The 26836-nt window shown below is 44.6% G+C and overlaps 1 protein-coding gene across 2 annotated transcripts in view; it reads right to left on the reverse strand.

The window, feature by feature from the left end:
- The window catches only part of LOC147101855 (neural proliferation differentiation and control protein 1-like), a 252175-nt gene that overhangs the window by 50058 nt on the left and 175281 nt on the right, over nt 1–26836 (reverse strand). The window contains exon 1 of one of the 2 annotated variants that reach the window (XM_085965850.1): nt 1061–1300. The exons of the other annotated variant lie outside the window; for it this stretch is intronic. Coding sequence (XP_085821976.1) covers nt 1061–1157 — 97 coding nt within the window. The 5' untranslated portion in view covers nt 1158–1300. Of the gene's footprint in view, nt 1–1060; nt 1301–26836 lie in introns of those variants that run through there. 2 annotated transcript variants of the gene reach the window in all.

A 26836-nucleotide genomic window follows, 5' to 3' on the forward strand; every position in this document is an offset into this window, starting at 1 on the left:
TCCTCTACCTTATCAATCATATGCATCAATTATTCTATCTAAGTGTTCAACTTCTTGCATTATGACTTTAAGTAGCCTTCAAGCCACACAAGTGACAACTGTGTCATCCACCAGTAGTTTATGGCTTACACTCCAAGACAGTTTCCTAATGCAACACTCACCACCTATAGTATTCATTCACAAAGAGTGACTCCACATACTCAAACTGGTCTGCAATCCAAGCCCTTCATAATAAACTTATATTAGGTTAACCAGCTTTAACTACTTAATGTGCAGTGTCAGTTCTTCACTTTGGGTAGGAATTTTTAAAACAAACAACATTCAGCACCCTTCAATTCAATTAAATTCAATTTATTTGTCATATATGCAGCAGACGTGTGTACTGCACAATGAAATGTTGATTTTTACGAGTCCTCCCAACATTGGAATAAATTAATTCCACTCCCTCTTATCGGTACCAATTACTGTCATTTATGAAGTCAATTGCCTGCTGGACATTCTTGACACCACCAGGAACTGGATTGATACTGGACACAATTAATTTCATTTGACAGCCTCGACCACCAAAGGGAAACCATGTTCTGCTGCCTGATTTAGATTAAAAAACCCAAGTTGTTAAGAGGAAAGGGCAGTGTGTGTTACCCAGTCTGGGACAAACTCAGAAACTCTTTAAAGGATGCATCATTCCCTTATCGTTCTTGTACTCTAACCGTCTCCCCTCACCTCTCCCCAAGAAAAAGGTTAAACAAAGTTCAATGGTGTTGCATATGTAAAACTGGACTGGATTCAGCTGCTGCTGTATGATCAGCACTGCAGGTGACGTTGAAGATGTTGCTATGGACACTGTGAGCTATTCCACAGATTCCATCAATATCCTAAATAGAGGGGATGACAAATCCACTTTAAGGGACAGAATAATTTTACGTACCTTTTGCAAAATATCAATAAAGAATGTAAAATCTGAATAAAGCATCTTTCACTAACTCCAAATCTTAATATTGAAACAATGGCTTTTATATAAACACAATGCAACGGTAAAAGGGTTAAAACCCACTCTTACCTTTCCAGTGTCCATAGTCTCTCCTCAAAGGAGAGCTGACACTCAATGTAATCAGCACAAAAAGGCACTTTTGAAGTAGAATTCTCTGTCCATTCATTCTTGCGTACAAAAGAAAATGTGGTCAACACAAAATAAACTCTGACGGTAGGCTGGTTTCTTGTTTCTTGGAGAAAGCAGAGGTATTGCAGGATAAAGGCACTGGATGCTGCACTGCAGTCAGCCCTTGTTGTATCTGAGAGCCTTCAGCAACGTGGGATGAGTTAAACCAGCCTGCTCCCCACCAGCCAATAGGAAAAAGCCAATGAGAAATTGCCTAGAGAAATTGCATTGACTGTGACGTAGAAGCGAGCACAGGGAAAATGACAGCTGGTTGTAACTCAGTACTGCACAGAGGCACATACTGTCCAGCATCAATACTCAGCGTCACATTTCCGCTTTAGGTTAGCCTTTAAAGAGCAGTATGCTTCAATTAGAGCTGCGATAGTACAAAGCTAATAATTCTAAGGCTAATATTTTAAAGATGCATTTCCACTCCAAGTTTACTATTAATGTGTTGTGATTTTGCCTTTGCACTGATAATAAATTTGTGCAGTTTAAAACGAAATGTTAAAGCATGCCCTGACTGCAAGCAAAGTGGAGTGAGACTACTACCTCCAGATGTTCTCACTCTGATGAAAGGTCATCAACCTGAAACGTTAACTCTTGTTTTTCTCTCCACAGATGCTACCTGACCCGCTGAGAGTTTGCCAGCATTTTCTGTTTTTATATCAGATTTCCAGCATCCGCAGGATTTTGCTTTTGTTCTCACTCTGATGTCAGGTTGGGCTCCAACTCCAGCAGATGTTAAGCAAAGCGGCTTCAAACTGACACCACAGTTACAGTGTAAATGCACCCCAAGACTCCGTTGTTAAGGAAAGAAAAAGCACTCGTCATGTCCTCAGGACGTCCCAAAGCGTTCACAGCTAATTAAGTACTCTTCAAGTGTAGTCACTGTTATAGCGTATGAAAATGTGGCAGCCAATTTGCGCACAGCAAGGTCCCACAAACAGCACCGAGATAAATGAGCAGATAATCTGTTTTAGTAATGTTGGTTGGAGGTTGAATGTCGGCCAAGGCAGTGGATGAACACCCAATGCTCTTCACAGTGTGCTATGGGGTCTTTTACATCCACGTGAGGGAGCATCCGAAAAACAGCTCCTCCGACAGTGCAGCACTGCACTGAAGTCTCAGCCTTGATTATGTGTTCAGGGCTCTGGAGTGGAGCTTGAAATCATGACCTTCTGACTCAGAGTTGAGAGTGCTGCCAACTGAGCCAGTGCTTACACCAGCTCGAACAAGGTCATTTTGTTTTCTATTTCCAGTTTTTATGCCTCCTCTCATAGGTGCTGGAAGCCGTCTGATATCTTACCTCTGGTGGTGAATGGAGGTTTCAGCTGCCTAGCTTGGTTCTCTGGAACCCCCTCCCTAAATTCCTCCACCTTTCTATTGCTTTCATCTTCTCAAAATCCAGATTTTCTCCCAAGCCTTCAATCACCACCCTAAACGCTCTCCCTTGGCTTGGTGTGTTTCACTTATGGGTATTCAGTTATGTGCCGTGGGGTGTTATGATGTTAAAGGGGCGATATAAATGCAAGCTGCTCAAGGTGGGTTTATACTCTAAATCCCACATGCAGAGGTACTGATCTCAGCATTGCTGTTAGATCGGGTGGGGAGGAAGAGAAAGAGAGAAAAGGGAGCGATAAAGACATCGATGACAATCCAGGAGAATTAAAATGTCTCGTACTGGACTGCTTTCTGGGGTCAGTGTCAGAGCAACACTGGAAGAGCTTATGGACAGGTTGTCCACCTTAGCACCTCCCCTGGCTATGTTTTCATGGTCTTCCTAGTACAACAGTGACTACACTTCAAAAAGTACTTCATTAGCTGTAAAGCGCTTTGAGACGTCCGGTGGTCGTGGAAGGCGCTGTATAAATGCAAGTCTTTCTTTTTCCTATGCCACACACCATTCACACCCAAGGGGGCAGCAAGCTGCTCTCAAGCCCCTCTGCCTGTGCCATTCTATAACTAACCATGAAAAGGCTCGAGTGTGGCTTGGGGTAAGCCATCCTTTTGAATTTTCCCTCCCTGTGGTTAAGTGCCTGTCTCCACTTGGCACGTCCTCAAAATGGGCCCAAAGACATACCCTAGCACTCCATCTGGATCGGATCCTGTGCAATATATTTATATGCTACAATTGCTTTTAACTATCCTGTTTGTAATTTATTAGGAATTTGAAGTAATTCTTATAACTACAACACAAAAGTGCACAGCTCATGAGCACATACCCAAGGTTAACGGCATATAAAACTGCGAGCCTGGATTACAACACATAAGGAGTGCACTGCACTTTATAATGTATGCTAATTATTTTATATTTTGACAGTTAGGAATGCATTTGCAATCTAAATGCTCAACAACGCTATTAAAAAGCATCTACAACTTTCAATCCATTTCCCATTCACTTGAACACACAGAGCAGCTGCTAATTTGATACTATGTTTTGTGTCTCATTCAGTTTATTGTGCAACATGACACCAGTGGCAATCATAATCAGACCCAGCACTTTAAACGCCTCTATGCTCTAGGTTAATAATGCATCAGTTACGTCTGAATCATCACATTTTTATTCTTTCCCAAATAATTGCTCCTCTAGGCAAATGCACCACTGAACCATACAGCTCAGAGGAGCCAGTTTGAACCCCTAGTGCGTGTGGAATTCGCTCATCATAGGGAAACTAGCAGCAGAGCACTTCCATTAATTTCAGTGTTCTCTGTCGTGTCCGCGCATCAATAACACACGGACTGCAGGAGAACGATAATAAGAGGTGTTTACTGAACAGAGAGTATGCTGGAACTGAAAGTACAGAAGCCTGCTACTGCTTTATATACAGGGGTGGTCACTGCCGGTACTACAGCATAAATGCAGTTCTCTCTTAAAGGTACATACACAACAATTCCTCCCCTTTTAGATAACCAGTACATAACATTCATTTAACAATTGAATAATAACTAATTACAATTACAACTTTCTTTGTACTATATACATCAGCTGAAAGTAAACATTTATAAATCCAGTCTTTGAGGAGGCTTCCTGATCCTGTCTGGATAGCGCCTTTCTCGAGTATCCTGTTCTTGCGGCGGAGTCGATTCTGGCTCATTGTCATTGGTTGGTTCGTCAGCTTCCAATACCACTGATTCTGAGGTAGACGCAAGCTGTGCTTCGGGTTCATCACCAGGTGCGCATGCTCGTGGTATGGGTTTGGCTTGTTCCTGTGACTCTAGAATCTGGTCAGCATGGCGTCTCACGATGCTCTCTCCAACGTCCACTGTGTACATTAGTGGTCCCTGCCGTGTGCATATCGTTCCTGGCTGCCATTTTTCTGTTCGGTAGTCGCGGGCCAAAACTGGTTGCCCTATCTTGAAGCTCCTGGTTGGCCTTTCATTGATGTGCTGGAATTGCTTATTCTCAACATCTCGTCTTATGTTTGGTTTGAGCAAGTCCAGGCGACATCGTAAACCGCAGTTAAAGAACATCGTGGCTGGAGATTGGTTGGTGACTGCATGTGTCGCATTTCGGTAAGCGAACAAGAAATTATCCACCTTGTGTTGCAGTGGTATGTTGTCGTTATACATCGCCTTTATTGCTTTTTTAAAGGTTTGAACAAACCTCTCGGCCAATCCATTTGTGGCTGGATGATATGGGGCGGATGTGTAATGCTTTACCCCATTATTCCTCAAAAACCTCCGGAAATCCTCGGTCACAAACTGTGGTCCATTGTCGGAGCAAATCTGTTCTGGCAAGCCATTCCTGGCGAAGATGGTCTGTAGGACTGCAATAGTTTTCTCCGTGGTGGTGGAGGACATTTTGATGACCTCTGGCCATTTCGAATGTGCATCCACGGCGATTAAAAACATTGAGTCCATAAATGGACCAGCAAAATCAATGTGTACCCGTTGCCATGGAGATGAGGGCCACTCCCATGGGTGTAGCGGGGCCTGTATTTTTCGGATCCATTCACGTCCCAATAATGGCGGTCCTCCATCTTGCAGTATATATATACAGTTCCTGTGTTTCCTTGCCGTTGTATTTAACGGGCACCCTTATTTTTCCTCTGGGGTAGACTTTTTGCCCCGCATATGTCTTCAAGACAATGGACGTATCCTTCAAAGGAATGTGTGAGAATAGCCGCTCGTAGTCTCGTCGATTCATGACAGTTAGGGCTGATCCTGTGTCCAATTCCATCTTTACTTGGGACCCTGCTATCACGAGGGTGACCCAAATGGTTCGGTGATCCTCCTTTGCGATCACGTTGTGTAGCTTTAGACAACTTAGTCCCCTGCTCCCGGAGTCATTGTCACTACTCTGGTCTTCTGAACTACTGTCCGTCATCTTTTTTACTTTCTTGTACTTTTCCTTAGTAGTTCTTTTAGTGTTGGTTTTCTTTCCCGACCTGCAGACTCGTGCTATGTGTCCCATTTTTCCACATTGCCTGCATACTTTGTCCTTAGCCCAGCAATCCTTCTGGTCATGGGTTGTTCTGCCGCAACGATAGCACTTTTCTGCTCCATATGCCATTTCATTAGTGCTATATTCTTGCGGTTTCTGTTGTATTTCCACAGCTCCCCGTGCTGCTGCTTCGTAGGATACTGCAACGTTGAAAGCCTTTTCTAGCGTAAGGTCCTTTTCCGAAAGTAGTCGTTTCTGGGTTCCTTCACTCTGGAGCCCGCAGACAAACTTATCCCTTAAGGTATCTGCCAGTCCTGTTCCGAACTGGCAGTGTGTCAATAACTTGCGTAGTTCCGTAAGATAGTCAGCATTACTCTCGTCCTTGTGCTGGTTTCGTTCATGGAACTTGAATCTTTCTGCTATCAGCAGCGGTGCAGGGTTTAGATGTTCCTGTAAGATACTGACAATCTCTTCAAAATTTTTCTCCATTGGTTTAGCTGGGGTAATTAAATTTCGCAATAGGCCGTACGTTCTCGCGCCCATCAAATTTAATAATATCGACGCCTTCTTTTCAGCGGCCACCTCATTTGCCCTGCAGTACACTTCAACTCTTTCCACATACGTGGTCCAGTCTTCTATTTCATTATCGAAAACAGTGATGCTGCCACTCTTCGGCATCTTGGGTGGTTTAAAATGGCGCCTCCCACGCTTTTCCTTCTTCCCCAAAGGATTAAAATGGCGCCTCCCGCGCTTTTCCTTCTTCCCCTTGCTGCCAATGCTGCTCCTCGCGTTCTAGCAGGTAATGGCGGCGCCCCGCGGCTTTCTGCGCGTCTCTTTTTGAACGCTGCCCGACTCTTGAGCACTGGCCGCGCCCTGTGCGCTCCACCCTCTCTCTCTTTTTGTCTTCCCGACGACGCTGCTCGGCCCCCTTACAGAGCCGCTCGCCCGAGCTCTAGCCCGCCGCAGTCCGGGGAGGGTCAGCGCACTACCTGCTACCAGCCCGATTTGCTGGGACACCTTGATTGGAGAACCAGGCCCAGCTCTCCACAGCTTCCCCTGCAACTCTCTGGACTCCGATGGATCACTGGGCGGTTGCCCCCGGTCGACGCCCGTTGCTCCGGCTTCGACCTCCAAGAAGCTTCTTCCCAGGGATGGATCCCCGTGAGGTGATGCAGTACTGCAGGTGAGTTCGAACCTGCTCGTCGCCACTGTAGTGTCCGCGCATCAATAACACACGGACTGCAGGAGAACGATAATAAGAGGTGTTTACTGAACAGAGAGTATGCTGGAATTGAAAGTACAGAAGCCTGCTACTGCTTTATATACAGGGGTGGTCACTGCTGGTGCTACAGCATAAAAGCAGTTCTCTCTTAAAGGTACATACACAACATTCTCCTGTGATGGTCTCCCCTGCCCATGCTTGCACATGAAGTATGGTCACCAGGGTGAGATCATAAAGAGCCATGCCACAACACAACTCGCTACCTCAGAGAGGACGGGAAAATAAAAGGGAAGTTTGGAGGAGAAAAATAATACCGTACACTCATTCTTCAATCATTTGGTGGAATTTTGTCTCCTGGTTGCACTGTACTGTAGAACCAAGCCCTGCAAATACCAAGCATGGACTGGATATTGGTTCTTTTTGTAGGATGCAATCCTAGGCATTGTAAAACATACAATTCTGTGATTACAGTTCAGGGCCTCTACTTCTACCAACTGCATCCCAGTCAAACTATTCAAAAGTATTTTGGGGACTTGATGCATTGGATCCGTTTGAGTCCATCAGACATCTGATTTCGTTTTTCTTGCCAATTTTCTTCCTTATCCTCCTGAAGGCACTGTCAAAGGTTCCAAAGGTATTCACTGTCTTCTGTATTGTCTCCCAAGTGGCCTTTATTTATGTGAGCCCTAACGGTGCATGCAATTCAACCACTGTTGGGCATCGAGATCACGACTGATCCCAATCCCGTCTTCACCCAATATCCACAGGTGTGCATTTTCCACAGGGGGGCACGCAATAGTAATCACAAGCAGGCCAACTTTCCCCTCCCTAACCCAGGTGTCGAAGCCAACTAAAGTACCCCTACTGTCAGCTTGGCTGAGGTCAGCTAGCTCAGCACAGACAGAGACTTTCCTGGACCGTATGGCTCAGCTACTCACATGTTGAGCTGTTGGGGTAACTAACTTCAGGGTCCACTCCCTTCATTTAATAAGCATGTGCAAGCAAAAAGGAACTCCTGCTAAAAAGTTCAGAATAATTAAATGAAAACTGCTTTCTTGTCTCAAGTATCTTCAAAACCTACTAACCAACACACTATTCAAAACACCACAGAGCTGCACTGATCGGTGTATCTGAGAGCATACTACATATTATGTGCACCTTCTTGCGGAAGGACAGTCACTCTCCTACAATCAACAAAGTCCTCATGAGAATGGATGCGGGTGAGTTAAGTGAAGGAAAAATTGCAAGACTATGGCACTACACAAAGTGACTCTGATCTTCTTGGCCATCTCCAAGGATGGCAACTTATGCTGAGGTCCAGCTACAGACACTCAAGAGCCCTGCAGCATCTCCTGCAAGTGTCAGGAGACTATTCCACAGGGGTAGGTGGGCATCACTGGTCAGACCGATCATGTGCTCATCCAATATCCATGCACAGGCACGTTCTAGCAAGGATCACTAGCTAGCAATAAGAGGGAAACCCTGGCTGATTTCCCCCTCCTCTACTCCTTAGTCTGGGTACACAAATACAAACTGTAACATTCCAACTCTGTACGCATAGCAACTTACTCATCGCAGGCTAGTCACTGATCCGGAGATCTTCCCGGTCTGCATGACTCAGTCCCACACCATGCAGTGCACTTACTGGCACAGGCATCAGGAAGCTTATGTTAAAACATAAAGGTAAACATTCTTTCCATGAATGGCTTTCTTTCCAGTAAAGTAGTTTATTAATCTTACCAAATTACAGTGTAATGTAAAAATCATGATAAGCTTATTTGATGTATAAGTTTACTGTGCCTTGGACTTAGATTCTCCTACAAGCATTTGTACTTATGTAACAGAGATTAGCAAAAGTCCTAGAGTACAGGATCCTTATCACATTCTCTCAGCTTGGTTCATTATAGCATTAAGACACTCATGCCTGTGAAGAGCGATATCATTATTAACAATTCCCTGAGCCAGATTCCTTTAAAATCCCCATCACTGCTCCTCTTCCTCTCCGGGCAGGAGTCCTTGCGATAACTCATCATTGCTTTCTTTTCCCCACTGTGAATTTCTATAAAATGTCCCATGCACTATTTCAAAGAGGAGCAGGGGAGTTCTCCCCTCTTATCCCTCAACCAACGTCACTAAAACAGATTATCTGGTCATTATCACATTGCTGTTTGTGGGACCTTGCTGTGCGCAAATTGGCTGCTGCGTTTCCTACATTGTAACAGTGATTACACTTCAAAAGTACTTAATTGGCTGTAAGCGCTTTGGGGTGTCTGGAGGACGTGAAAGGTGCTATATAAATGTAAGTCTTTCTTTAAATATCCACTAATAATTGATTCCTCCCCAAGCTGTATTAATTCAGATCCCTCATAGCTGTCTCTCTCTCTTTCCAAGTGCAGTTCTTGGCGATCCCACAACACTCTTTTTCTCTCTCACATTTCCTTAGGTTCCTGACTAGCTGCTCATCCTTTAATTTGAGCAATTGCAGAAGGGTCTGAGAACACGTTTTCCCAGCCTCAGATTGCCTGCCTATCCTCACTCTCCGTCATAGAGGAGTGCACGAGGAAAGTAAGCAAATAAACCTTTCAGGCAGATTTACATTCAAGAAAAGCAGCACCCAGCCTGTCGAGAGCCGACGATCCTTTGACTTTCTTTCACCTCCCCCAACTACAGCTGAATCACTGGCGTGATACAAAATGTATTCCAGTCAGTGCATCAAACGCACCCCCTCCACTTCAACCCCTGTCTGCTCTAATGTTCCCTTAGGTGCGATTCAGAACAAATAATAAATGGAGGCTCAGTCAGTTCTTTCCTCCTACGCTATATGCTGCTGTTCTTTGAAAAGGTCATAGCCTCATCATCACGGAATAGCCCGCGTCTCTATAGCTTGGAAAATGGAACATGCTGTGATGTCTGGTAGTGGAGAGAGTGGTTTTTGCGATGTGATGAAAAGGCATTGAATGATGCACAATACACCTTCCATTATCCAGCTGAGAATATTTTTTTAAATAGGTTCTGGAAGGGTTTTAATTTTTAATGATATCTCTTCAGTTTATAAATAAAAATAAATTACCGGCAGCAATATCTTAACAGACTTGCTTGTTGGGAAATTTCTATCACCACCGCCCCCCAAGTCTTTCTTGCCAGCGGATTTAACGGATCCAGCAAGTTTACTTTGGTGTTGCACTGCAGCACAAGAGGCACTAGGACCTCACAAAAGCAATATAAAAGCAACTTGGCATGTGCCTTTATAGGGTTAGACAGAAAAGAACGATTTCTTAGAAAAAAGAAATGAAGTTCCCCAAAATGTCCCAGGTTCATTTGCTGGTCTGTGCAGAGTTAGCCTATCTCAGCTGAGGCTGCAGCTGGGATATTATAATTGACTCCTCGCCCCCTGTGTCCCTTGGCCATGGGGGAGGGGGACAGGGGAAGAGAGGGATAAAATAATGAATTAGCCAGGACTTCAGCTAATGATTGCCATGTGTGGATGTTCAGTGATGTCAGGACTGGAATTGGCCCAGATACTATCATGGTGGAATAGCCTGGAAACAATCACAGTCAAGGCTCACACCTGAAGAATGGCTACCTGAGTGAGGTACCAGAGAAAATCCATGGAACAGTACAACAATCTTCAGGACAGGAGGGGAAAAGTTGGAATATGGAACATAAGATTAACACTCTGGTGGAATCAATTTCTTGAAGCTGTTGTGGAGAGGGTCACACCCGAAATGCTAATCTGTCATTTGTCTTTCACATGCTGACCCACGTGCTACATATTTCCAGTATTTTCTGTTATTTATTCAGATTGCCAGGATTCAGTTTTTCTTTTTAATCATCTGAAATTTTACTTGACTGTTACAGGAAAGCAATAGCTGGCACTCAAGTGTTGTCTATAACTAGATTCTAGCTTTTTAATGTGCGGGATGGTGTGAAATCCCTCTACTTGCATCTGATTGGCAGCGGGGCCAAGACTATTGCTGGATCAAACCAGCATCTTACACCTCCCACTGCATAACATTTTGGTGCTCCAACCAAATGGGACATACCAGCGCGCCAAATACATTAGGGGGGACCTAGATAAGCTAGGTAAGAGGGAGAGAGGGTGAAATAGAAGGATATGCTGATAGGGTTAGATGAAGAGGGGTGGGAGGAGACTCCTGTGGAGCAGAAATGCCAGCATAGACCAGTTGGGCTGAATGGCTGGTTTCTGTGCTGTAAATTAGACCTAATTCTAGTACGAATTCAGTAGGTAGATCCTGAAGATAGCCCACTGACCCATTTGATTTCATCTTCCCGAACACCAACCCTGCTGTTCATTACAACATCTAGCGGTTTGTGGAATGATTCCAATATTCTGACTCGACCGCCATTCCCAACAAACCTTTCTAGCTGCTAATCACCTGTGTAAGTTTCGTAGTGCATGCAGGATAATGAATAGAGAAACATTACTTCAGCTACTGGTTCTACCCTGTGCATTCACAGGATCTTCCAGAATAGCCCTACTTTAGACCCCATTTTAGGTTTTAATTAGCAAACAAATGTACTACAGGAAACTTTCGATTTACCGGCACCTAAATAACCGGAAATCTCGGTTAACCGGCAAAATTCAGGAGTAGGTTCAGGTAAGTTTTACTTCATATTGTACTTGCCTTCCTCGATCTGTTGCTGTGCAAGGGTGTGGCTGCAGCTATTGCTAAGCTACAGAGATGCTTGGAACTTGTGGCCATTGTTCTGAACCTGTTGCTAAGCAACAGGGTTTGTTGCTTTATACGGAGCTCTCAGCTCTCCGTATCTTACTATAGCGTTCGGTTATCCGGAATTTTTGATGAACCAGCACCACGTCGGTACCGGATAAAAAAAAGTTTCCTGTAAATAGTAATGGAGCAGGCAAATAGAACCAGTAACATAATACTTTTCCACCAGTTGGTAAACTTAGGTAGCTTTTTATTATAATGGAAACAATAAACTGCTCACAATGACTGTGCTAGGTTATATATTACAATTTAAAAAAAACATATGCATTTGTTCTTTTCCTTTATTTCTTCCCTCACCTACTACAGAAATATCTGAAAGCAGACTTATTTCAAAAGATTATAGACAGCCTCTCTTTGACCCCTTTGAAAGCCCCAGCGATTCAGTGATTTGATAAATACCTTTGAAACAATGACTGATGCTTTCAATTTAAATAACGGTGAAATTCAAAAAGCTACCAGAGACATATTTGAACTAATCGCACAGCGTGTCTGTATTTGAATTGAGTGACTTAGCTTCTCACTCAAGCAATCTGCCAGATGACTAACCAACTAATCGTTGAAATGTATCAAGTAAAACTGCGACATGATTTCTGTGAGAGTAGTGGATTTCTACCCTCTCATGTACCATGACAGAATTAAAGAAGCCACATCCAAAACAAGTCTTGGACAAAAGTGCTTCATTTTTGTCACATCTTTTTTGAATCCCCTTTCCCACCACCAGCGACATTGTTATAGTAAAGGTCCTTGCTCTTCGAAACATTTTTCATACTTAAAAGTACAATAGTTTTGAAGAGAATACATGAAGTAAAACAGATCACGTCACCAATTGCTGCTTCAAACACTTACACATGAAAATAGTCAAGTGGCCTCACCGGAAAGTTCTAGAGACAACAATTTGGAGGGGCTGGGGGAGAAGCGGAAAAGGCTTATTATGCATTGTTTCATAGAAGTTTGGGTCCAGGTGCCATAGCTTCCGAACTTCAGCCGCACGTTAAACACGATTCTCCTATGTGCATTCAACATTCATACCACACAATTCAACTACCGCTGTTCAATGGCTCTGCATTTGAGCTGTGTGAGTTTTCAATATATGAACCGTTTGATATTGTATCTAGCATTTGGTACAAGACAAACCTCATCTGAAATGTCTTCCCACCGGTGGGAAATTCTAAGCAGCATTAGCAATACACTGCATATCGCCGAGCAGCCATTTTTACACACAGAATATGCTGCATTCAGTAAACAATTGGCACCTCTCTGGAGCTGAACCATCACTGTTAAATCTTTTATGAGCAGTTATAAAGACATTTGGCAATTGTTTGTTATTTTTCCAGAATATTTATGATAATCCTTTAAGAGGTTTTACTGATTAGCATCCTTTATACACGGAATGGAAATATTTACAGCCCCCAGGCCATCAACAGAGGAAAAGCAGAGAGGCAACAAAGTTATACCACTTCAGAGCAGTTAAATTTGTTGCTTTCTCAATACTTATCAAAGTTAGTGGAGATAATGCAGGTCTGCAGCAATCTACACTAAAAACTGGCTCTCTGGTGGTAGCACAGGTGATGGCTACTCTCAGGCACTTCACCTTAGTTTTATATAGGAGCCTAGACAATATTACATAGAATTTTACAGTGCAGAAACAGGCTATTTGACCCAACAGGTCTATGCCAGTGTTTATGCTCCACACGACCCTCCTCCCACATTACTTCATCTTACCCGATCAACATATTCTTCTATTCCTTTCTCCCTCATGTACTTATCTAGCTTCCCCTTAAATGCATCTATGCTATTCATCTCAACCCCATGTGGTAGCAAGTTCCACATTTTAACCACTCTTGAGTAAAGAAGTTTCTCCCGAATTCCTTATTGGATTTATTCGTGACTGTGGTGTATGTAACCGTTCCACCTTTAAGAGAACTATTTTAAGAGATGCACTACTTTATCTTGGCTGCTGTATACTGTAATACCGGTGGTGACCACACCGGTATATAAGTGCTGTGCAATGATTTATTGGGCAGTTCAGCCTGACCTTCGACTAGTAAAGACCTGTTGAATTTATTCTTGTGGTCTGTGTGCAGTGATTCTTATTAACCATAACTAGAACACACAGACTTAACAGTGGTGACGATGACGATCTTACCCTGCGGCAGAGATATATCCAAGGCAGTTTAACGGGCGTCGAGAAGAGGCATCCGCCCTCATCATCCTGCTGAGAAAAGACTCGGGTCTGAAGAGCAAGGAAGAATCCTGACACGAAGCCTTCCATCAGCAACAGGCAGTGATCATCCCTTCTATCACGGTGGTGGGTAAGCCGATCAGCGACGAGCAGCAAGTCGGTTGGCTGTGAAGTAGGGGAGGGAAAAACGGAGGATATAAGGGCGGAGAACTCGACCACGGCCGGGGAAAAGAGCCGGACAGAAGTCGGGGCCAGAGGCGCTGAGACTGGGGCAGCGTAAGGCACGGGAGCCGCGGTGAATGCAAACGCAGCCGGTGTAAAAGACCGGGCTGCAAGCGGGCTGGGAGACGCAACAGCGTCAAGAGAGAGCTCGACCGCGACCGGGGAAAAAGGCCGGGCAGCTACCGAGGCCGCGAGGCGCGGGAGAAAAAAAAAAACCCGCGGAGAACTCAGCCGCAGCCGGGGGAAAGGACCGGACTGCAAGAGGGGCTGGGAGGCACGATTTGAGAACCGCTGGGGAGGGCGAACGCAGCAATACGGCAATCGCCATTACAGCCAGCGGGGGAGAAAGGCAAACGCGGGAAGCCGCCATTTTCGTAGGCGGGGGAAGAAGACAAGCGCGGGAAACCGCCATTTTGAAAAAAAAAATAAAAGAAAAATTCTTTTTGTTTCTCAAGAAGATTGCGAGGATGGTAACATCAACGATTTTGATCCCGATGTTGAAGATTGGGCCACGTATGTAGAACGCATAGAGATTTATTGTAAGGCAAATAAAATATCAGATGAAGATAAAGCACTAACCTTACTAAACTCAATGGGTGCGCAGACATACGGGCTATTGAAGCATCTTCTATCACCAGCTAAACCGGCGGATCAGGCTTTCGCTAATATTGTTGCTGTCCTGAGAAATCATTTGAACCCCACACCGCTGATGTTAGCGGAACGATTTAAATTTTATGCGAGAACGCAACTGAAAGAGGAAAGCAACGCGGAGTATTTAATTGAACTGCGTAAGCTAGCGAAATACTGTCAGTTTGGGGAAAGACTGACAGAGGCACTGAGAGACAAATTCGTGTGTGGATTGTCGAAAGAAGGAACACAAAAGCGGCTGCTTGAAGAGAATGATCTTACACTTGATAAGGCTGTCACTATTGCAGCATCGCACGAAGCCGCAGCGAGAGGCACTGCGGAAATGCAGCTGAAGGCAGCGGTACTCAGCGTAGATCAAATGGCTTTGGGTACAGCGAAATGTTATCGTTGTGGAAAGACAACACACGATCAGAACCAATGCTGGTTTAAAAATCAGGAATGTAGAAAATGTGGCAAGCTTGGTCACATAGCTAAAGTATGCCGGTCAGGAAAGAAGACCAGCAACAAAAAGTCACCGCAGGAAAAGTGCAGAAAGGTACATAAGGTGGCTGAGAAGAGTTCGGATGAACAGAATTCGGATTCAGACTCCAACAGCAAGGAACTGGGTAGTCTGAGAATTCACAATGTGAGCAAGGAAGCTGACCTATAAACTATCTGGGTCACACTTCAGATAGCAGGAGTCCAAGTGAAGATGGAATTGGACACCGGATCGGCGTTGACGGTCATGAATAAGCAAGATTACAAAAGGTTATTCACACATATTCCCCTACGGGATACGGAGATAGTATTGCAGACATACACGGGGCAAAGAGTATACCCCATCGGAAAGATAAAAGTCAAGGTGGTACACAAGGGCAAAGAACACCAAGGAATGGACTTATATGTACTACCTGAGGGAGGTCCACCACTTCTGGGACGGGAGTGGATCAGGAAAATAAATATGGACTGGCACTCCCTAAAAGCAATAACGGTAGATTCCGGAAAAAAAGATGTCAAACCTGAACGATTGTCCAGAATATTGGATGAGGCTAAAGAGGTGTTCCAACAGGGACTGGGAACACTGAGAGGAATTACGGCAAAAATCAAGATTGCAGAACATGCAAACCCAAAAATTTTCAAAGCCAGACCGGTACCTTATGCGATACGACCTGCTGTGGAAGCTGAGCTGGAAGGGCTAGAACGTTCAGGAGTACTGTCTAAGGTGGACTGGAGTGAGTGGGCCACGCCCATTGTTCCCGTCATGAAGCGTTCATCGAGTAACAAGCCAGGGGAACCGGGGAAGGTCCGCATCTGTGGAGACTTCAAGATCACAGTTAATCCGGTGCTTCACACGGTGCAATATCCGCTTCCGCGGATTGAGGATATCTTTGCTTCATTGTCTGGCGGGAAACACTTCACCAAGATAGACCTGGCGCAAGCGTACTTACAGATGGAAGTTGAGGAAGAGTCACGCCAGTATCTCACAATCAACACGCACAGAGGCTTGTATCGATATAATAGACTGGTTTTTGGAGTGGCTTCGGCTCCAGCAATTTGGCAGAGGGCCATGGAGCAGGTATTACAGGGAATTCCAAGCACTCAATGTTACTTGGACGATATCCTGATTACAGGAGATGACGATGAGGAACACCTTGCAAATTTGAAACTGGTGCTCACCAGATTGAAGGAATATGGACTTCGAGTTAATCGCCAGAAATGTGAGTTTTTTCAGAAACGGATCTCGTACTGTGGTCATGTCATTGACCAGGAGGGGCTGCACAAGTCACCTGACAAGATCAAAGCTGTTGTGAAGGCTCCCGCTCCGGAAAATGTATCCTAGTTGAGGTCGTTCCTAGGGTTGATTAACTATTACCATAAGTTTCTGCCAAATCTATCCACGGTGCTGCACCCGCTGAACGCTCTTTTGCAGAAAGAAGTACCATGGAAGTGGAGCGAGGACTGTAAGAAGGCCTTTCGCAAAAGCAAGGCATTGATCACCTCAGAGGAAGTGTTGGCTCACTTCAACCCAACGCTACCTATTCGTTTAGCTTGTGATGCTTCTCCTTATGGTATTGGAGCAGTACTCTCACACAAGTTGCCAAATGGCTTGGAAAGGCCAGTCGCATTTGCATCCAGATCATTGACCTCCGCTGAGCGCAACTATGCTCAGATAGATAGGGAGGCTCTCAGCCTTGTGTGGGGAGTAAAGAAGTCTAATCATTACCTGCAGGGCCAGAAGTTTACACTGCTGACAGACCACCAGCCATTGGTGTCCATTTTTAACCCTAAGAAGGGTGTTTCGGTGATGACAGCACAGAGGCTCCAGAGATGGTCCCTTTTCCTAGGGGCACATCAATATCAGATAGAATTCAAAGGTACAAAGCAGCATGGTAATGCTGATGGGCTGTCGCGCCTGCCACTACCTACTGAGGAGGAGGCACCGACGGTTGACCCGGTGGAGTTATTTCACTCGACCATCATCGAATGTTTACCTGTCACCAATGCAAATATTGAAAGGGAGACTAGGAATGACCCGACACTGTCCCGGGTCTACGAATTGACAGTAAAGGGATGGCCAACCCATGGTGATCCACTGTTACCGGCATTCTCAGCAAGACGAGAACAGCTGTCCATCTGTCAGGGAACATTGATGTATGGAACAAGGGTGATTATCCCTCCTAAGTTAAGAGAGAGAGTTCTAAAAGAACTACATGAAGGTCATCTGGGGGGAGTCAAGATGAAAAGCCTTGCTAGGGCTTATGTGTGGTGGCCGGGTATCGACCAACAGATAGAGGATCTGACGAAAAGCTGCTCAGGGTGCCAAAAAGTCCAAAATGCACCTCCAATTGCACCGCTGCATCCATGGGAATGGCCTTCAACCCCATGGCAACGTGTACATATTGACTTTGCTGGTCCATTCATGGACTCCATGTTTTTAATTGCGGTGGACGCACATTCTAAATGGCCAGAAGTGATTAAAATGACTACCACTACCTCGGAGAAGACGATCGCGGTGCTAAGAACGATATTTGCAAGAAATGGATTGCCAGAGCAAATATGTTCAGACAACGGACCACAGTTCATGTCAGAGGAATTCCAGAAATTCCTGAAGAAGAATGGGGTGAAACATTATACCTCTGCCCCATATCATCCAGCTACGAATGGGCTGGCCGAGAGGTTTGTACAGACGTTCAAAAAGGCAATAAAGGCCATGAGCGAAGATCAGATTCCACTGCAACACAAGGTGGACAATTTCCTACTGGCATATCGAAATGCCACCCATGCAACAACAAACCAAAGTCCTGCCATGATGTTCTATAACAGGAGGTTGCGGTCCAGGTTGGACTTGTTAAAACCAAATGTGCTAAGGAAAGTCGAAAACAAACAGTTCCAGCATATCAATAACAAGCCCACTTGGAGTTTTGAAATAGGACAACCGGTGTTAGCCAGGGACTATAAAAACGAGAAATGGCAATCTGGAACAATTCGGGCCAGACAAGGACCCCTGATGTACACGGTAGATGTTGGTGAAAACGTAATGCGACGTCATGCTGACCAACTGGTGGGATCGAGAACAAGGGTCGAGCCCATGGTTACGACAGAGACAACCGTGGAGGAAGTTAGTGAACCTGAAGCATCTACCTCAGAAGTGAATATACCTGATGATGATGTCCTATCCATAGGGGATCAACTAGATGAGTCACCCCAGCAACGAGAACCAGAGACCCCTGAAAGGCGTTATCCGTCTCGGATCAGGAGGCCTCCTCAGAGACTGAATCTGTGAACTGTTTTTACATGAAGTTGTGTATATATGTTATTATGTTATGTTAAATGGGGAATATATACTGTTAAGCTAAAAAGGGAGGATTGTGGTGTATGTAACCGTTCCACCTTTAAGAGAACTATTTTAAGAGATGCACTACTTTATCTTGGCTGCTGTATACTGTAATACCGGTGGTGACCACACCGGTATATAAGTGCTGTGTAATGATTTATTGGGCAGTTCAGCCTGACCTTCGACTAGTAAAGACCTGTTGAATTTATTCTTGTGGTCTGTGTGCAGTGATTCTTATTAACCATAACTAGAACACACAGACTTAACAGTGACTATCTTATATTTATGCGCCCTAGTTTTCGACTTGCCAGTAAGTGGAAATATCTTCTCTACGTCTACCATATCGAACTATAATATGGGTGTAGCAGTCTATTGAACTGGAGGGAGGGGGGCGGAAGAAAAGTTATTCATTGATTTTCAGCCTACGGTCGCTTGTACCTAGATGAATGTAAAGCTACTTGATTTTGTTAGGCCACCAGTCACTGGGTTTTAGCACCTGCTGCTGATCTAACTCAAATCAGTAGAAGTGCTTCCACTACGATCTACAAACGTTTTCAGAATGGCCCCATGTGATGTCATAGGAAAAGACAGATGAGAAAATGCTGTCAGGTCCATCCACATTCACCTGATCAAATAGAAGATGCAACCCTGTGTACCACCCCCCTGTCTCAACCCTCACCCCAACCCTCTCCCAAGGATATCTCTCAATCTCTTTTCGAACACAGGTCTGTAACAGAATGGAAATGATTATGTCCATTCATCAGGCTGGTTCCAAAGGTCACTGACTTCTTACCCCACTTTACTTCAGATACCCCTCACATTACTCTCTTAAAATGTATTATGTCCTCCACATTCACTGCCTTCCTGGGTCAGCTATTCCACATGTTTACCACTCTCTCTGCAAAGAAGTTATATCTTAACTATGTATTCATGCACCTAAACGTGCTGAAGGAAGCCTGGGATGATTTGCTTGTCACATAACCAGTTGATGAAACCATGATGGAATTATGTTGGCAAATTTGTCATGACTGCATTGTGCGTGTGCAATGCCCTGCAACCCGCATAGAATCATAGAATGCATACAGCACAGAAGGAAGCCATTCGGCCCATCGAGCCCATGCCGGCTCTCTGCAAAAGCACTTCAGCTAGTCCCACACTCCTGCCCTCTCCCCGTAGCCCTGAAAAAAATTTTCCTTCAGGTACTTATCCAATTCCCTTTTGAAAGCCACGATTGAGGCTGCCTCCACCACCCTTTCAGGCAATGCATTCCAGATCCTAACCACTCACTGCGCAAAAAAGTTTTTCCTCATGTCGCCTTTGGTTCTTTTGCCAATCACCGTAAATCTGCGTCCTCTGGTTCTTGACCCTTCCGCCAATGGGAACAGTTTCTCTCTATCTACAAGAAACTTTGGTTTATCCGGAGGTTGTATGTCCGGAAACCTCGATCTACCAGCAGAAATCAGGAGCCGTTTTGTTAGGTTTTTTTCTTCTCGTGGCTTTTTTTTCTTCTCGTGGCTTTTTTTTCAACAGTCAGGCTCTGGAAAGTCTCTCTGAAGCTGTTGCTAAGCTACAGAGACGCTTCTAAGGTACGGCGGACTGTTTAGAAGCTGTTGCTAAGCAACAATGTTTGTTGCCAGATACGGAGCTGCAAATCTCCGTATGCTTCAACATTAACGCTGGTTTGTCCGGCAGTTTTGATAGATCGGCAACAGCTCGGTCCCGTCGGTGCCGGATATCACAAAGTTTCCTGTACTCTGTTTAGACCCCTCATGATTTTGGACACCTCTATCAAATCTCCTCTCAATCTTCTCTGCTCCAAGGAGAACAACCCCAGCTTCTCTAGTCTATCCACATAACTGAAGTTAGATTGCCACTGGTTCAGGGAGAAACTGACAACACACAGCACTGTAAATTCAGGAGATTGTTACTCTTAGGTCACGCTCCAAAGAGAAGATTGGTGGGCATGATCTGGTCCTCACACCAGACATCCACCCATACACGTGCTTTCCAGCAGACACCAGTCAGACTGGAGATCTGGCTATTTTTCCTCACCCTGGACACATGGCACGGCGGTCAACTGAATCACCTCTTTTGCTGCACTGGCTGAGATTAGGTAATTCAGCATAGGCCAGGGATCAAGCCTGGGCCCTTCCTAATCTGAATGGCTCAGTACAGCACCATTTAACCACTGATTATCAGGTAAGCCAGAAATTGTGCTTTTAATCTTTGCAAAAATTAGAATTGGAACTTTTCAGTTATGAATGTAAAGAAAATTAAGGCTTACTTGCCATTTATAACATAATGAGTATGAATATGAAGTGGTATTAAAATATCAGATTTACTAATCCAGTGACGTAATGCATTGTTGTACACACAATGGGAGGGTTGATGATCTCTCAAGAACATCTGAGGGCATATGCTGAGCGAAGGCCAGGTACTTCAACCCAGAAAGAGGAAAAACAAATGTAGACCTTCTAGTTTATTCCAGCTGTTTCTCTCGCCACAGGTCCTGCCTGACCTGCTGAGTAATTCCAGCGTTTTCTGTTTATATTTCAGATTTCCAGCATCCGCGGTATTTTGCCTTTGTAGATCTTCTAGTGGTTGGTGACAGAGCAGTATTGCCAATGACACATCAGACAAGTGTTTTTGTATGGGGTCAAGGCAAAGAGAGAGAAAACTATAGCAAAATAATTGCTACTGTAACTGCCCCAATGGCTCAGTGTGCTCATCAAATGAATACCTGAACCATGCAGACTGCAAAGGTCCAAAGCTCAACCCATGACTTGTGCTGGGTTAGTTTATCTCAGCCAGGAAGCTGGTGGGGAAGGTACAATCTATCTCAGCACCACAAGAAAGGGCTAGCATTAAAAAAAAACACAGGCAGGTTTCCTGCTCCTGATCTCTATCCAACAACTCCTGTTGGAAGTTTGCATGTGGGTGTCAGGAGAGGACAGGACAGGGTTTGGATGTGATGCTCCCCAAGGCTGAACATCCTCCTGAAAGTCACCATCATGGATAACGCATAAATAACGACCATTCAGACATGGTACCAGAGAGTGCCTAGAACCCAGGAAACCAAAAACCAGCAAAGAGCCAATATCTTAGTGAGAGGAGGGGAGGGAAGAAGATAAAATTATTTACAAGGTACTCCTATAATTCAAGCAAAAAATTTCAATGGTGATAATTCTCACCAGCCTTTTCACCTTCTTCCCCATTGCCCAACCAGAACTTGCTCCCAAGTCAGCTATATCCATTTTTGCAAGCTTTGCAGGTAACTTTGATCAACTGGTGAAGACGACTTTTGGTGCAGATAATGAGAGATTTGGAAATGCAACCCAAATCAATTTAACAAACGAGCTCATGGCATTTATAATATAACAAACATGAATATGAAGCGGTATTAAAATGTCAGATTTACTAATAGCCAGCCACATGAGCATTGCACTCATTTCCCGGTGAGAAACAAACGGCACAGATAAATGCAATCAAGAGAAATTGCTTTAAAGGATTGTGACACTACAGCACAGCTCAATGGAGATTGGAAAGGACGCAGGAGATGGAACAGTCACCTGTAATCATCAGTTGCAGCCTACTCTTCTTGATTTGATTTGCGCAAAAGAATTAATAGAAACAGGAGCACTGTTAGAAAAGAAAACCGAAGCGTTGAATAATGTTCATTCATATTTATCTTAACAGGAAGGGGAAATAAATGAAAAGGTTTCAACTAATAATGAAAGGTATACACAGAACAAATATCTGGATATGAGTTACATGCTGTAATCTGATCTGGGCTTTAGACAGTTTGCATGCAGAATATAATAAATACACGAGAGTGCTTAGAGGCTATAATTTAATCAAGAGAATTAGATCGTTTAGCAATTCGCATGTAATCATTCCAAGTATATCAAGTGATAATCTGCATTTGATTACTAGGAAATAATAGGTTGCATACTTTGTATAGAGGACAACAGGTAATCACAATGCACTAACCTAATCAGAGCGTTCTGATGGGAGAGTGGACTCTGAGCTAATTAGTACATTCACCTGACCCTTGATATGAAACAATAGCTTCATCATTACTCCTCGATTTCCTTTGTATCTGTGGTGTATGTGCCTTTAAGAGCAATTATGGTGTATGTGCCTTTAAGAGCCCCAGGTGTGCGTAATGCCGGTAATTGCCACTTGGGCTATATAAGCCTGTGTATTGTGTATATCCTTTAGAAACCCCCCCCAGACTTGCTTAGTAAATACCTATGAACCAACTCCTGTCTTCAGTGTTTTTATCTACACACGGACACTACAGTGGCGACGAAGTGGAAATGGACTTACCTGCAATTCGGCAGCACCTCAAGGACATCGATTCCTCCAGCGTCCAGAAGACTCAAGGAAGTAAGAGAAACTGTGGTTTCACCAGCTGGCCAAGCTGGTGACAGGTACTGCGCTAATCCTTCCTGGGCGTCAGGCTGGAGCTCCAGCGGCGGGCTCTACAGCTGAGACAGGCAGTGAAATCGGAGGCAAGCAATAACGGACTGGGAGGGTGCACTCGAGAGACGGCCGGCGCGGCAAGCAGGTCAGCGTTTAGACCTCCGTCGGGAACGAGTCTCCAACAGTGAATAAATGGAAACCACAGTAAAACAGCGTTGTTATCGGTAGCAGCGGCGGGAAAGCGCGGGAAGCGCCATATCTTTGCTACAGAGAGAAAAAAAAAAGCGCGGGAAGCGCCATATCTTTTCTGAAATGCCTAAATCTGGTAATATTGAGGCTTTTAATGGCAAAATAGAAGATTGGACCACATACGTGGAAAGAGTAGAGGTTTATTGCACTGCAAATGGAATAACAGATGAAAAAAAAGCTTCAGTACTTCTGAACTTAATGGGCGCAAAGACATACGGGCTGTTACAAAATTTAATCACTCCAGCCAAACCAAAGGACAAGACTTTAAGAAATTGTTGATACCCTGCAGGAGCATTTAAACCCAACACCGCTGCTGATAGCGGAACGATTCAAGTTCTTCAAGAGAAATCAACACAAGAATGAAAGTAACGCTGATTACCTAACCGAATTAAGAAAGCTATCAAAGTACTGCCAATTCGGAGCAGGACTATCGGATTATCTTCGAGACAAATTTGTTTGCGGTCTCTTAAGTGAAGGAACACAAAAAAGACTGCTTTCTGAAAAAGATTTAACATTGGACAAAGCTTTCAGTATGGCTGTATCATACGAAGCAGCAGCAAAAGGAGCTGCAGAGATACAACAAGAGACACAGGACTTCGGCACCCATAAAATGACACAGGAGTTCGGAAAATGTTATCGCTGCGGCAGATCCACCCATAACCAGAGGGACTGCTGGTTCAAGGGCAAAGCATGCAGGCAATGTGGTAAGATTGGACACATTGCACGGGTATGCCAATCTGGACAAAATAAATCCACTGACAGAAAACAAAAAATCAATAAAGAAAAGTACAGGAAGGTACAAATGATGACGGACAATAGCTCCGAAGACCAGAATAGCAATAGCGACTGCGGGAACAAGAGACTAAGCTGTCTCAAATTACATAATGTACTTGCCAAAGAGGATTACCAAACCATTTGGGTTACCCTCACAATAGCAGGGTCCCCAGTTAAAATGGAGCTAGATACAGGATCAGCTCTAACCGTAATAAATCGACGAGATTACGAGAGGCTATTTTCGCATATACCTCTAAAAGACACATCCATTATCTTAAAAACATATACGGGGCAGAAAGTCTACCCCAAAGGAAAAATAAGGGTGTCTGTGGTATACAACGGCAAAGAAATACAAAAGTTGTATTTATACATTCTACAAGATGGTGGTCCACCGTTGTTGGGACGTGAATGGATTAGGAAGATACGTTTAGACTGGCACTCCATTCAGGCACTGACGGTGACCAGTAAGGAAAAAAACAATGACGACATCATACCTGAACGATTAAAAGACATCTTGGCCAACGCCAAAGAAGTGTTTCAAGAGAAACTAGGAACCTTGAAAGGCATCACCGCCTCAATAAAAGTGGAAGATACAGCAATTCCAAAAATTTTTAAGGCAAGACCGGTGCCATACACAATACGTTCGGCAGTCGAGGCAGAGCTGAAGAATTTGGAAAAGGCAGGCGTATTATCCAAAATAGATTGGAGCGAATGGGCAACACCCATCGTTCCAGTCATGAAAAAAACATTGAAAAATAACTCTGAGGAACAGAAAAAAATTCGTATCTGTGGGGACTTTAAGGTGACTGTAAACCCGGTCCTTCACACGGTACAGTATCCTCTTCCGAGGATAGAAGATATTTTCGCCTCACTATCCGGAGGGAAACGTTTCACAAAAATTGACTTGGCACAGGCATATCTACAGATGGAGGTTGAGGAGACCTCTAAAAAGTATCTCACAATAAACACACACAAAGGCCTGTACCAGTACAATCGACTGGTTTTTGGAATAGCATCAGCTCCAGCTATCTGGCAAAGAGCTATGGAGCAAGTCCTGCAAGGGATTCCGGGGACTCAATGCTACCTAGACGACATCCTTATAACAGGAGAAAACGACAACGAGCACCTTGCCAATTTGGAGCAGGTGCTCACGAGGCTGAAAGAACGGGGCCTACGAGCAAATCGCCCCAAGTGCGAATTTTTCCAAAATCAGATATCATATTGTGGCCACATAATTAATAAGGAAGGGTTGCATAAGTCACCTGAAAAAATTGAAGCAGTTATAAAAGCCCCAGCACCTGAAAATGTTTCACAATTAAGGTCATTCCTGGGATTAATAAATTACTATCATAAATTTTTACCGAACTTATCAACTATTCTACACCCTCTTAATGATCTTCTACAGACAGGAGTGATTTGGAAATGGAACGAAGACTGTAAACGTGCCTTCCATAAATGTAAAGACTTAATCACATCTGAGAAAATTTTGGCTCATTACAACCCATCACTACCAATCAGACTGGCGTGCGATGCATCCCCTTACAGCATAGGAGCGGTATTGTCCCATAGATTCCCTGATGGCTCGGAACGGCCAATAGCTTTTGCATCACGCTCACTGAACTCAGCTGAGCGTAACTATGCCCAGATAGACAGGGAAGCACTCAGCCTGGTATGGGGAGTGAAGAAATTCAACCATTACCTACACGGACAAAAATTTACCTTGCTGACTGACCATCAACCCCTCATCTCCATATTCAACCCTAAAAAAGGTGTCCCCATTATGACGGCACAAAGACTACAGAGGTGGTCCCTTTTTCTAGGGGCACACCAATACAACATTGAATACAAAGGGTCAAAACAGCATGGGAATGCTGACGGTTTATCACGCCTACCGTTGCCAACGATAGAAGAGGCACCTACAGTAGACCCAGTAGAGATATTCCACTCTACCATAGTGGAATGTCTACCGGTGACAAATTCTGCCATTGAAAGGGAGACAAGAAATGACCCTACTCTCTCACGGGTCTACGATTTAACAGTGAAGGGATGGCCAGCACATGACGAACCACTGTTGCCAGCATTCTCGCAAAGAAGAGAACAGCTGTCAGTGTGCCGAGGAACCTTGATGTGTGGATCCAGAGTGGTGATTCCACCCAAACTCCAGGATAAAGTGCTAAAGGAGCTTCACGAGGGGCATCTGGGTGGAGTGAAAATGAAGAACCTAGCTAGGGCATTTGTATGGTGGCCAGGTATCGATGGAGACATCGAAGACATGACCAAGAGCTGCCTAGGATGCCAGAAGGTCCAAAATGCTCCGCCACAGGCCCCTCTACATCCATGGGAGTGGCCCTCATCTCCCTGGCAAAGGGTGCACATCGACTTTGCTGGTCCATTTATGGACTCAATGTTCTTAATCGCAGCTGATGCACACTCCAAGTGGCCGGAGGTAATAAAGATGTCCTCCACCACCACGGAAAAAACCATCACAGTATTAAGGACCATATTTGCCAGGAATGGGCTGCCGGAGCAGATATGTTCTGATAATGGACCGCAATTTGTGTCCGAAGAATTCAGAAAGTTCTTAAAGAACAATGGGGTAAAGCACTACACGTCCGCCCCATACCATCCCGCCACCAATGGATTGGCTGAAAGGTTTGTCCAGACCTTCAAGAAGGCCATCAAGGCCATGGGTAATGAAGACATAAAACTTCAGCACAAGGTGGATAACTTCTTATTTGCATATAGGAATGCAACGCATATGGTTACTAACCAAACTCCCGCCATGATGTTCTACAATAGAAACCTAAGATGCCGGCTGGATTTGGTCAAGCCCAACATCCGAAGGGACGTGGAGAACCGGCAGTTTCAGGGCATGAATGAAAGGCCAACTAGGGCCTTCCAGATAGGCCAACCGGTTTTGGCCTGGGACTACCATACCGAGAAATGGCAGCCTGGAACTATCTGCACACGATTAGGACCACTGATGTATACCGTGGACATCGG

This window comes from Somniosus microcephalus, chromosome 23 (genome assembly GCF_052327205.1).
Source record: "Somniosus microcephalus isolate GS21.2 chromosome 23, FLI_Smic_1.0, whole genome shotgun sequence".
Classification (NCBI taxonomy): domain Eukaryota; kingdom Metazoa; phylum Chordata; class Chondrichthyes; order Squaliformes; family Somniosidae; genus Somniosus; species Somniosus microcephalus.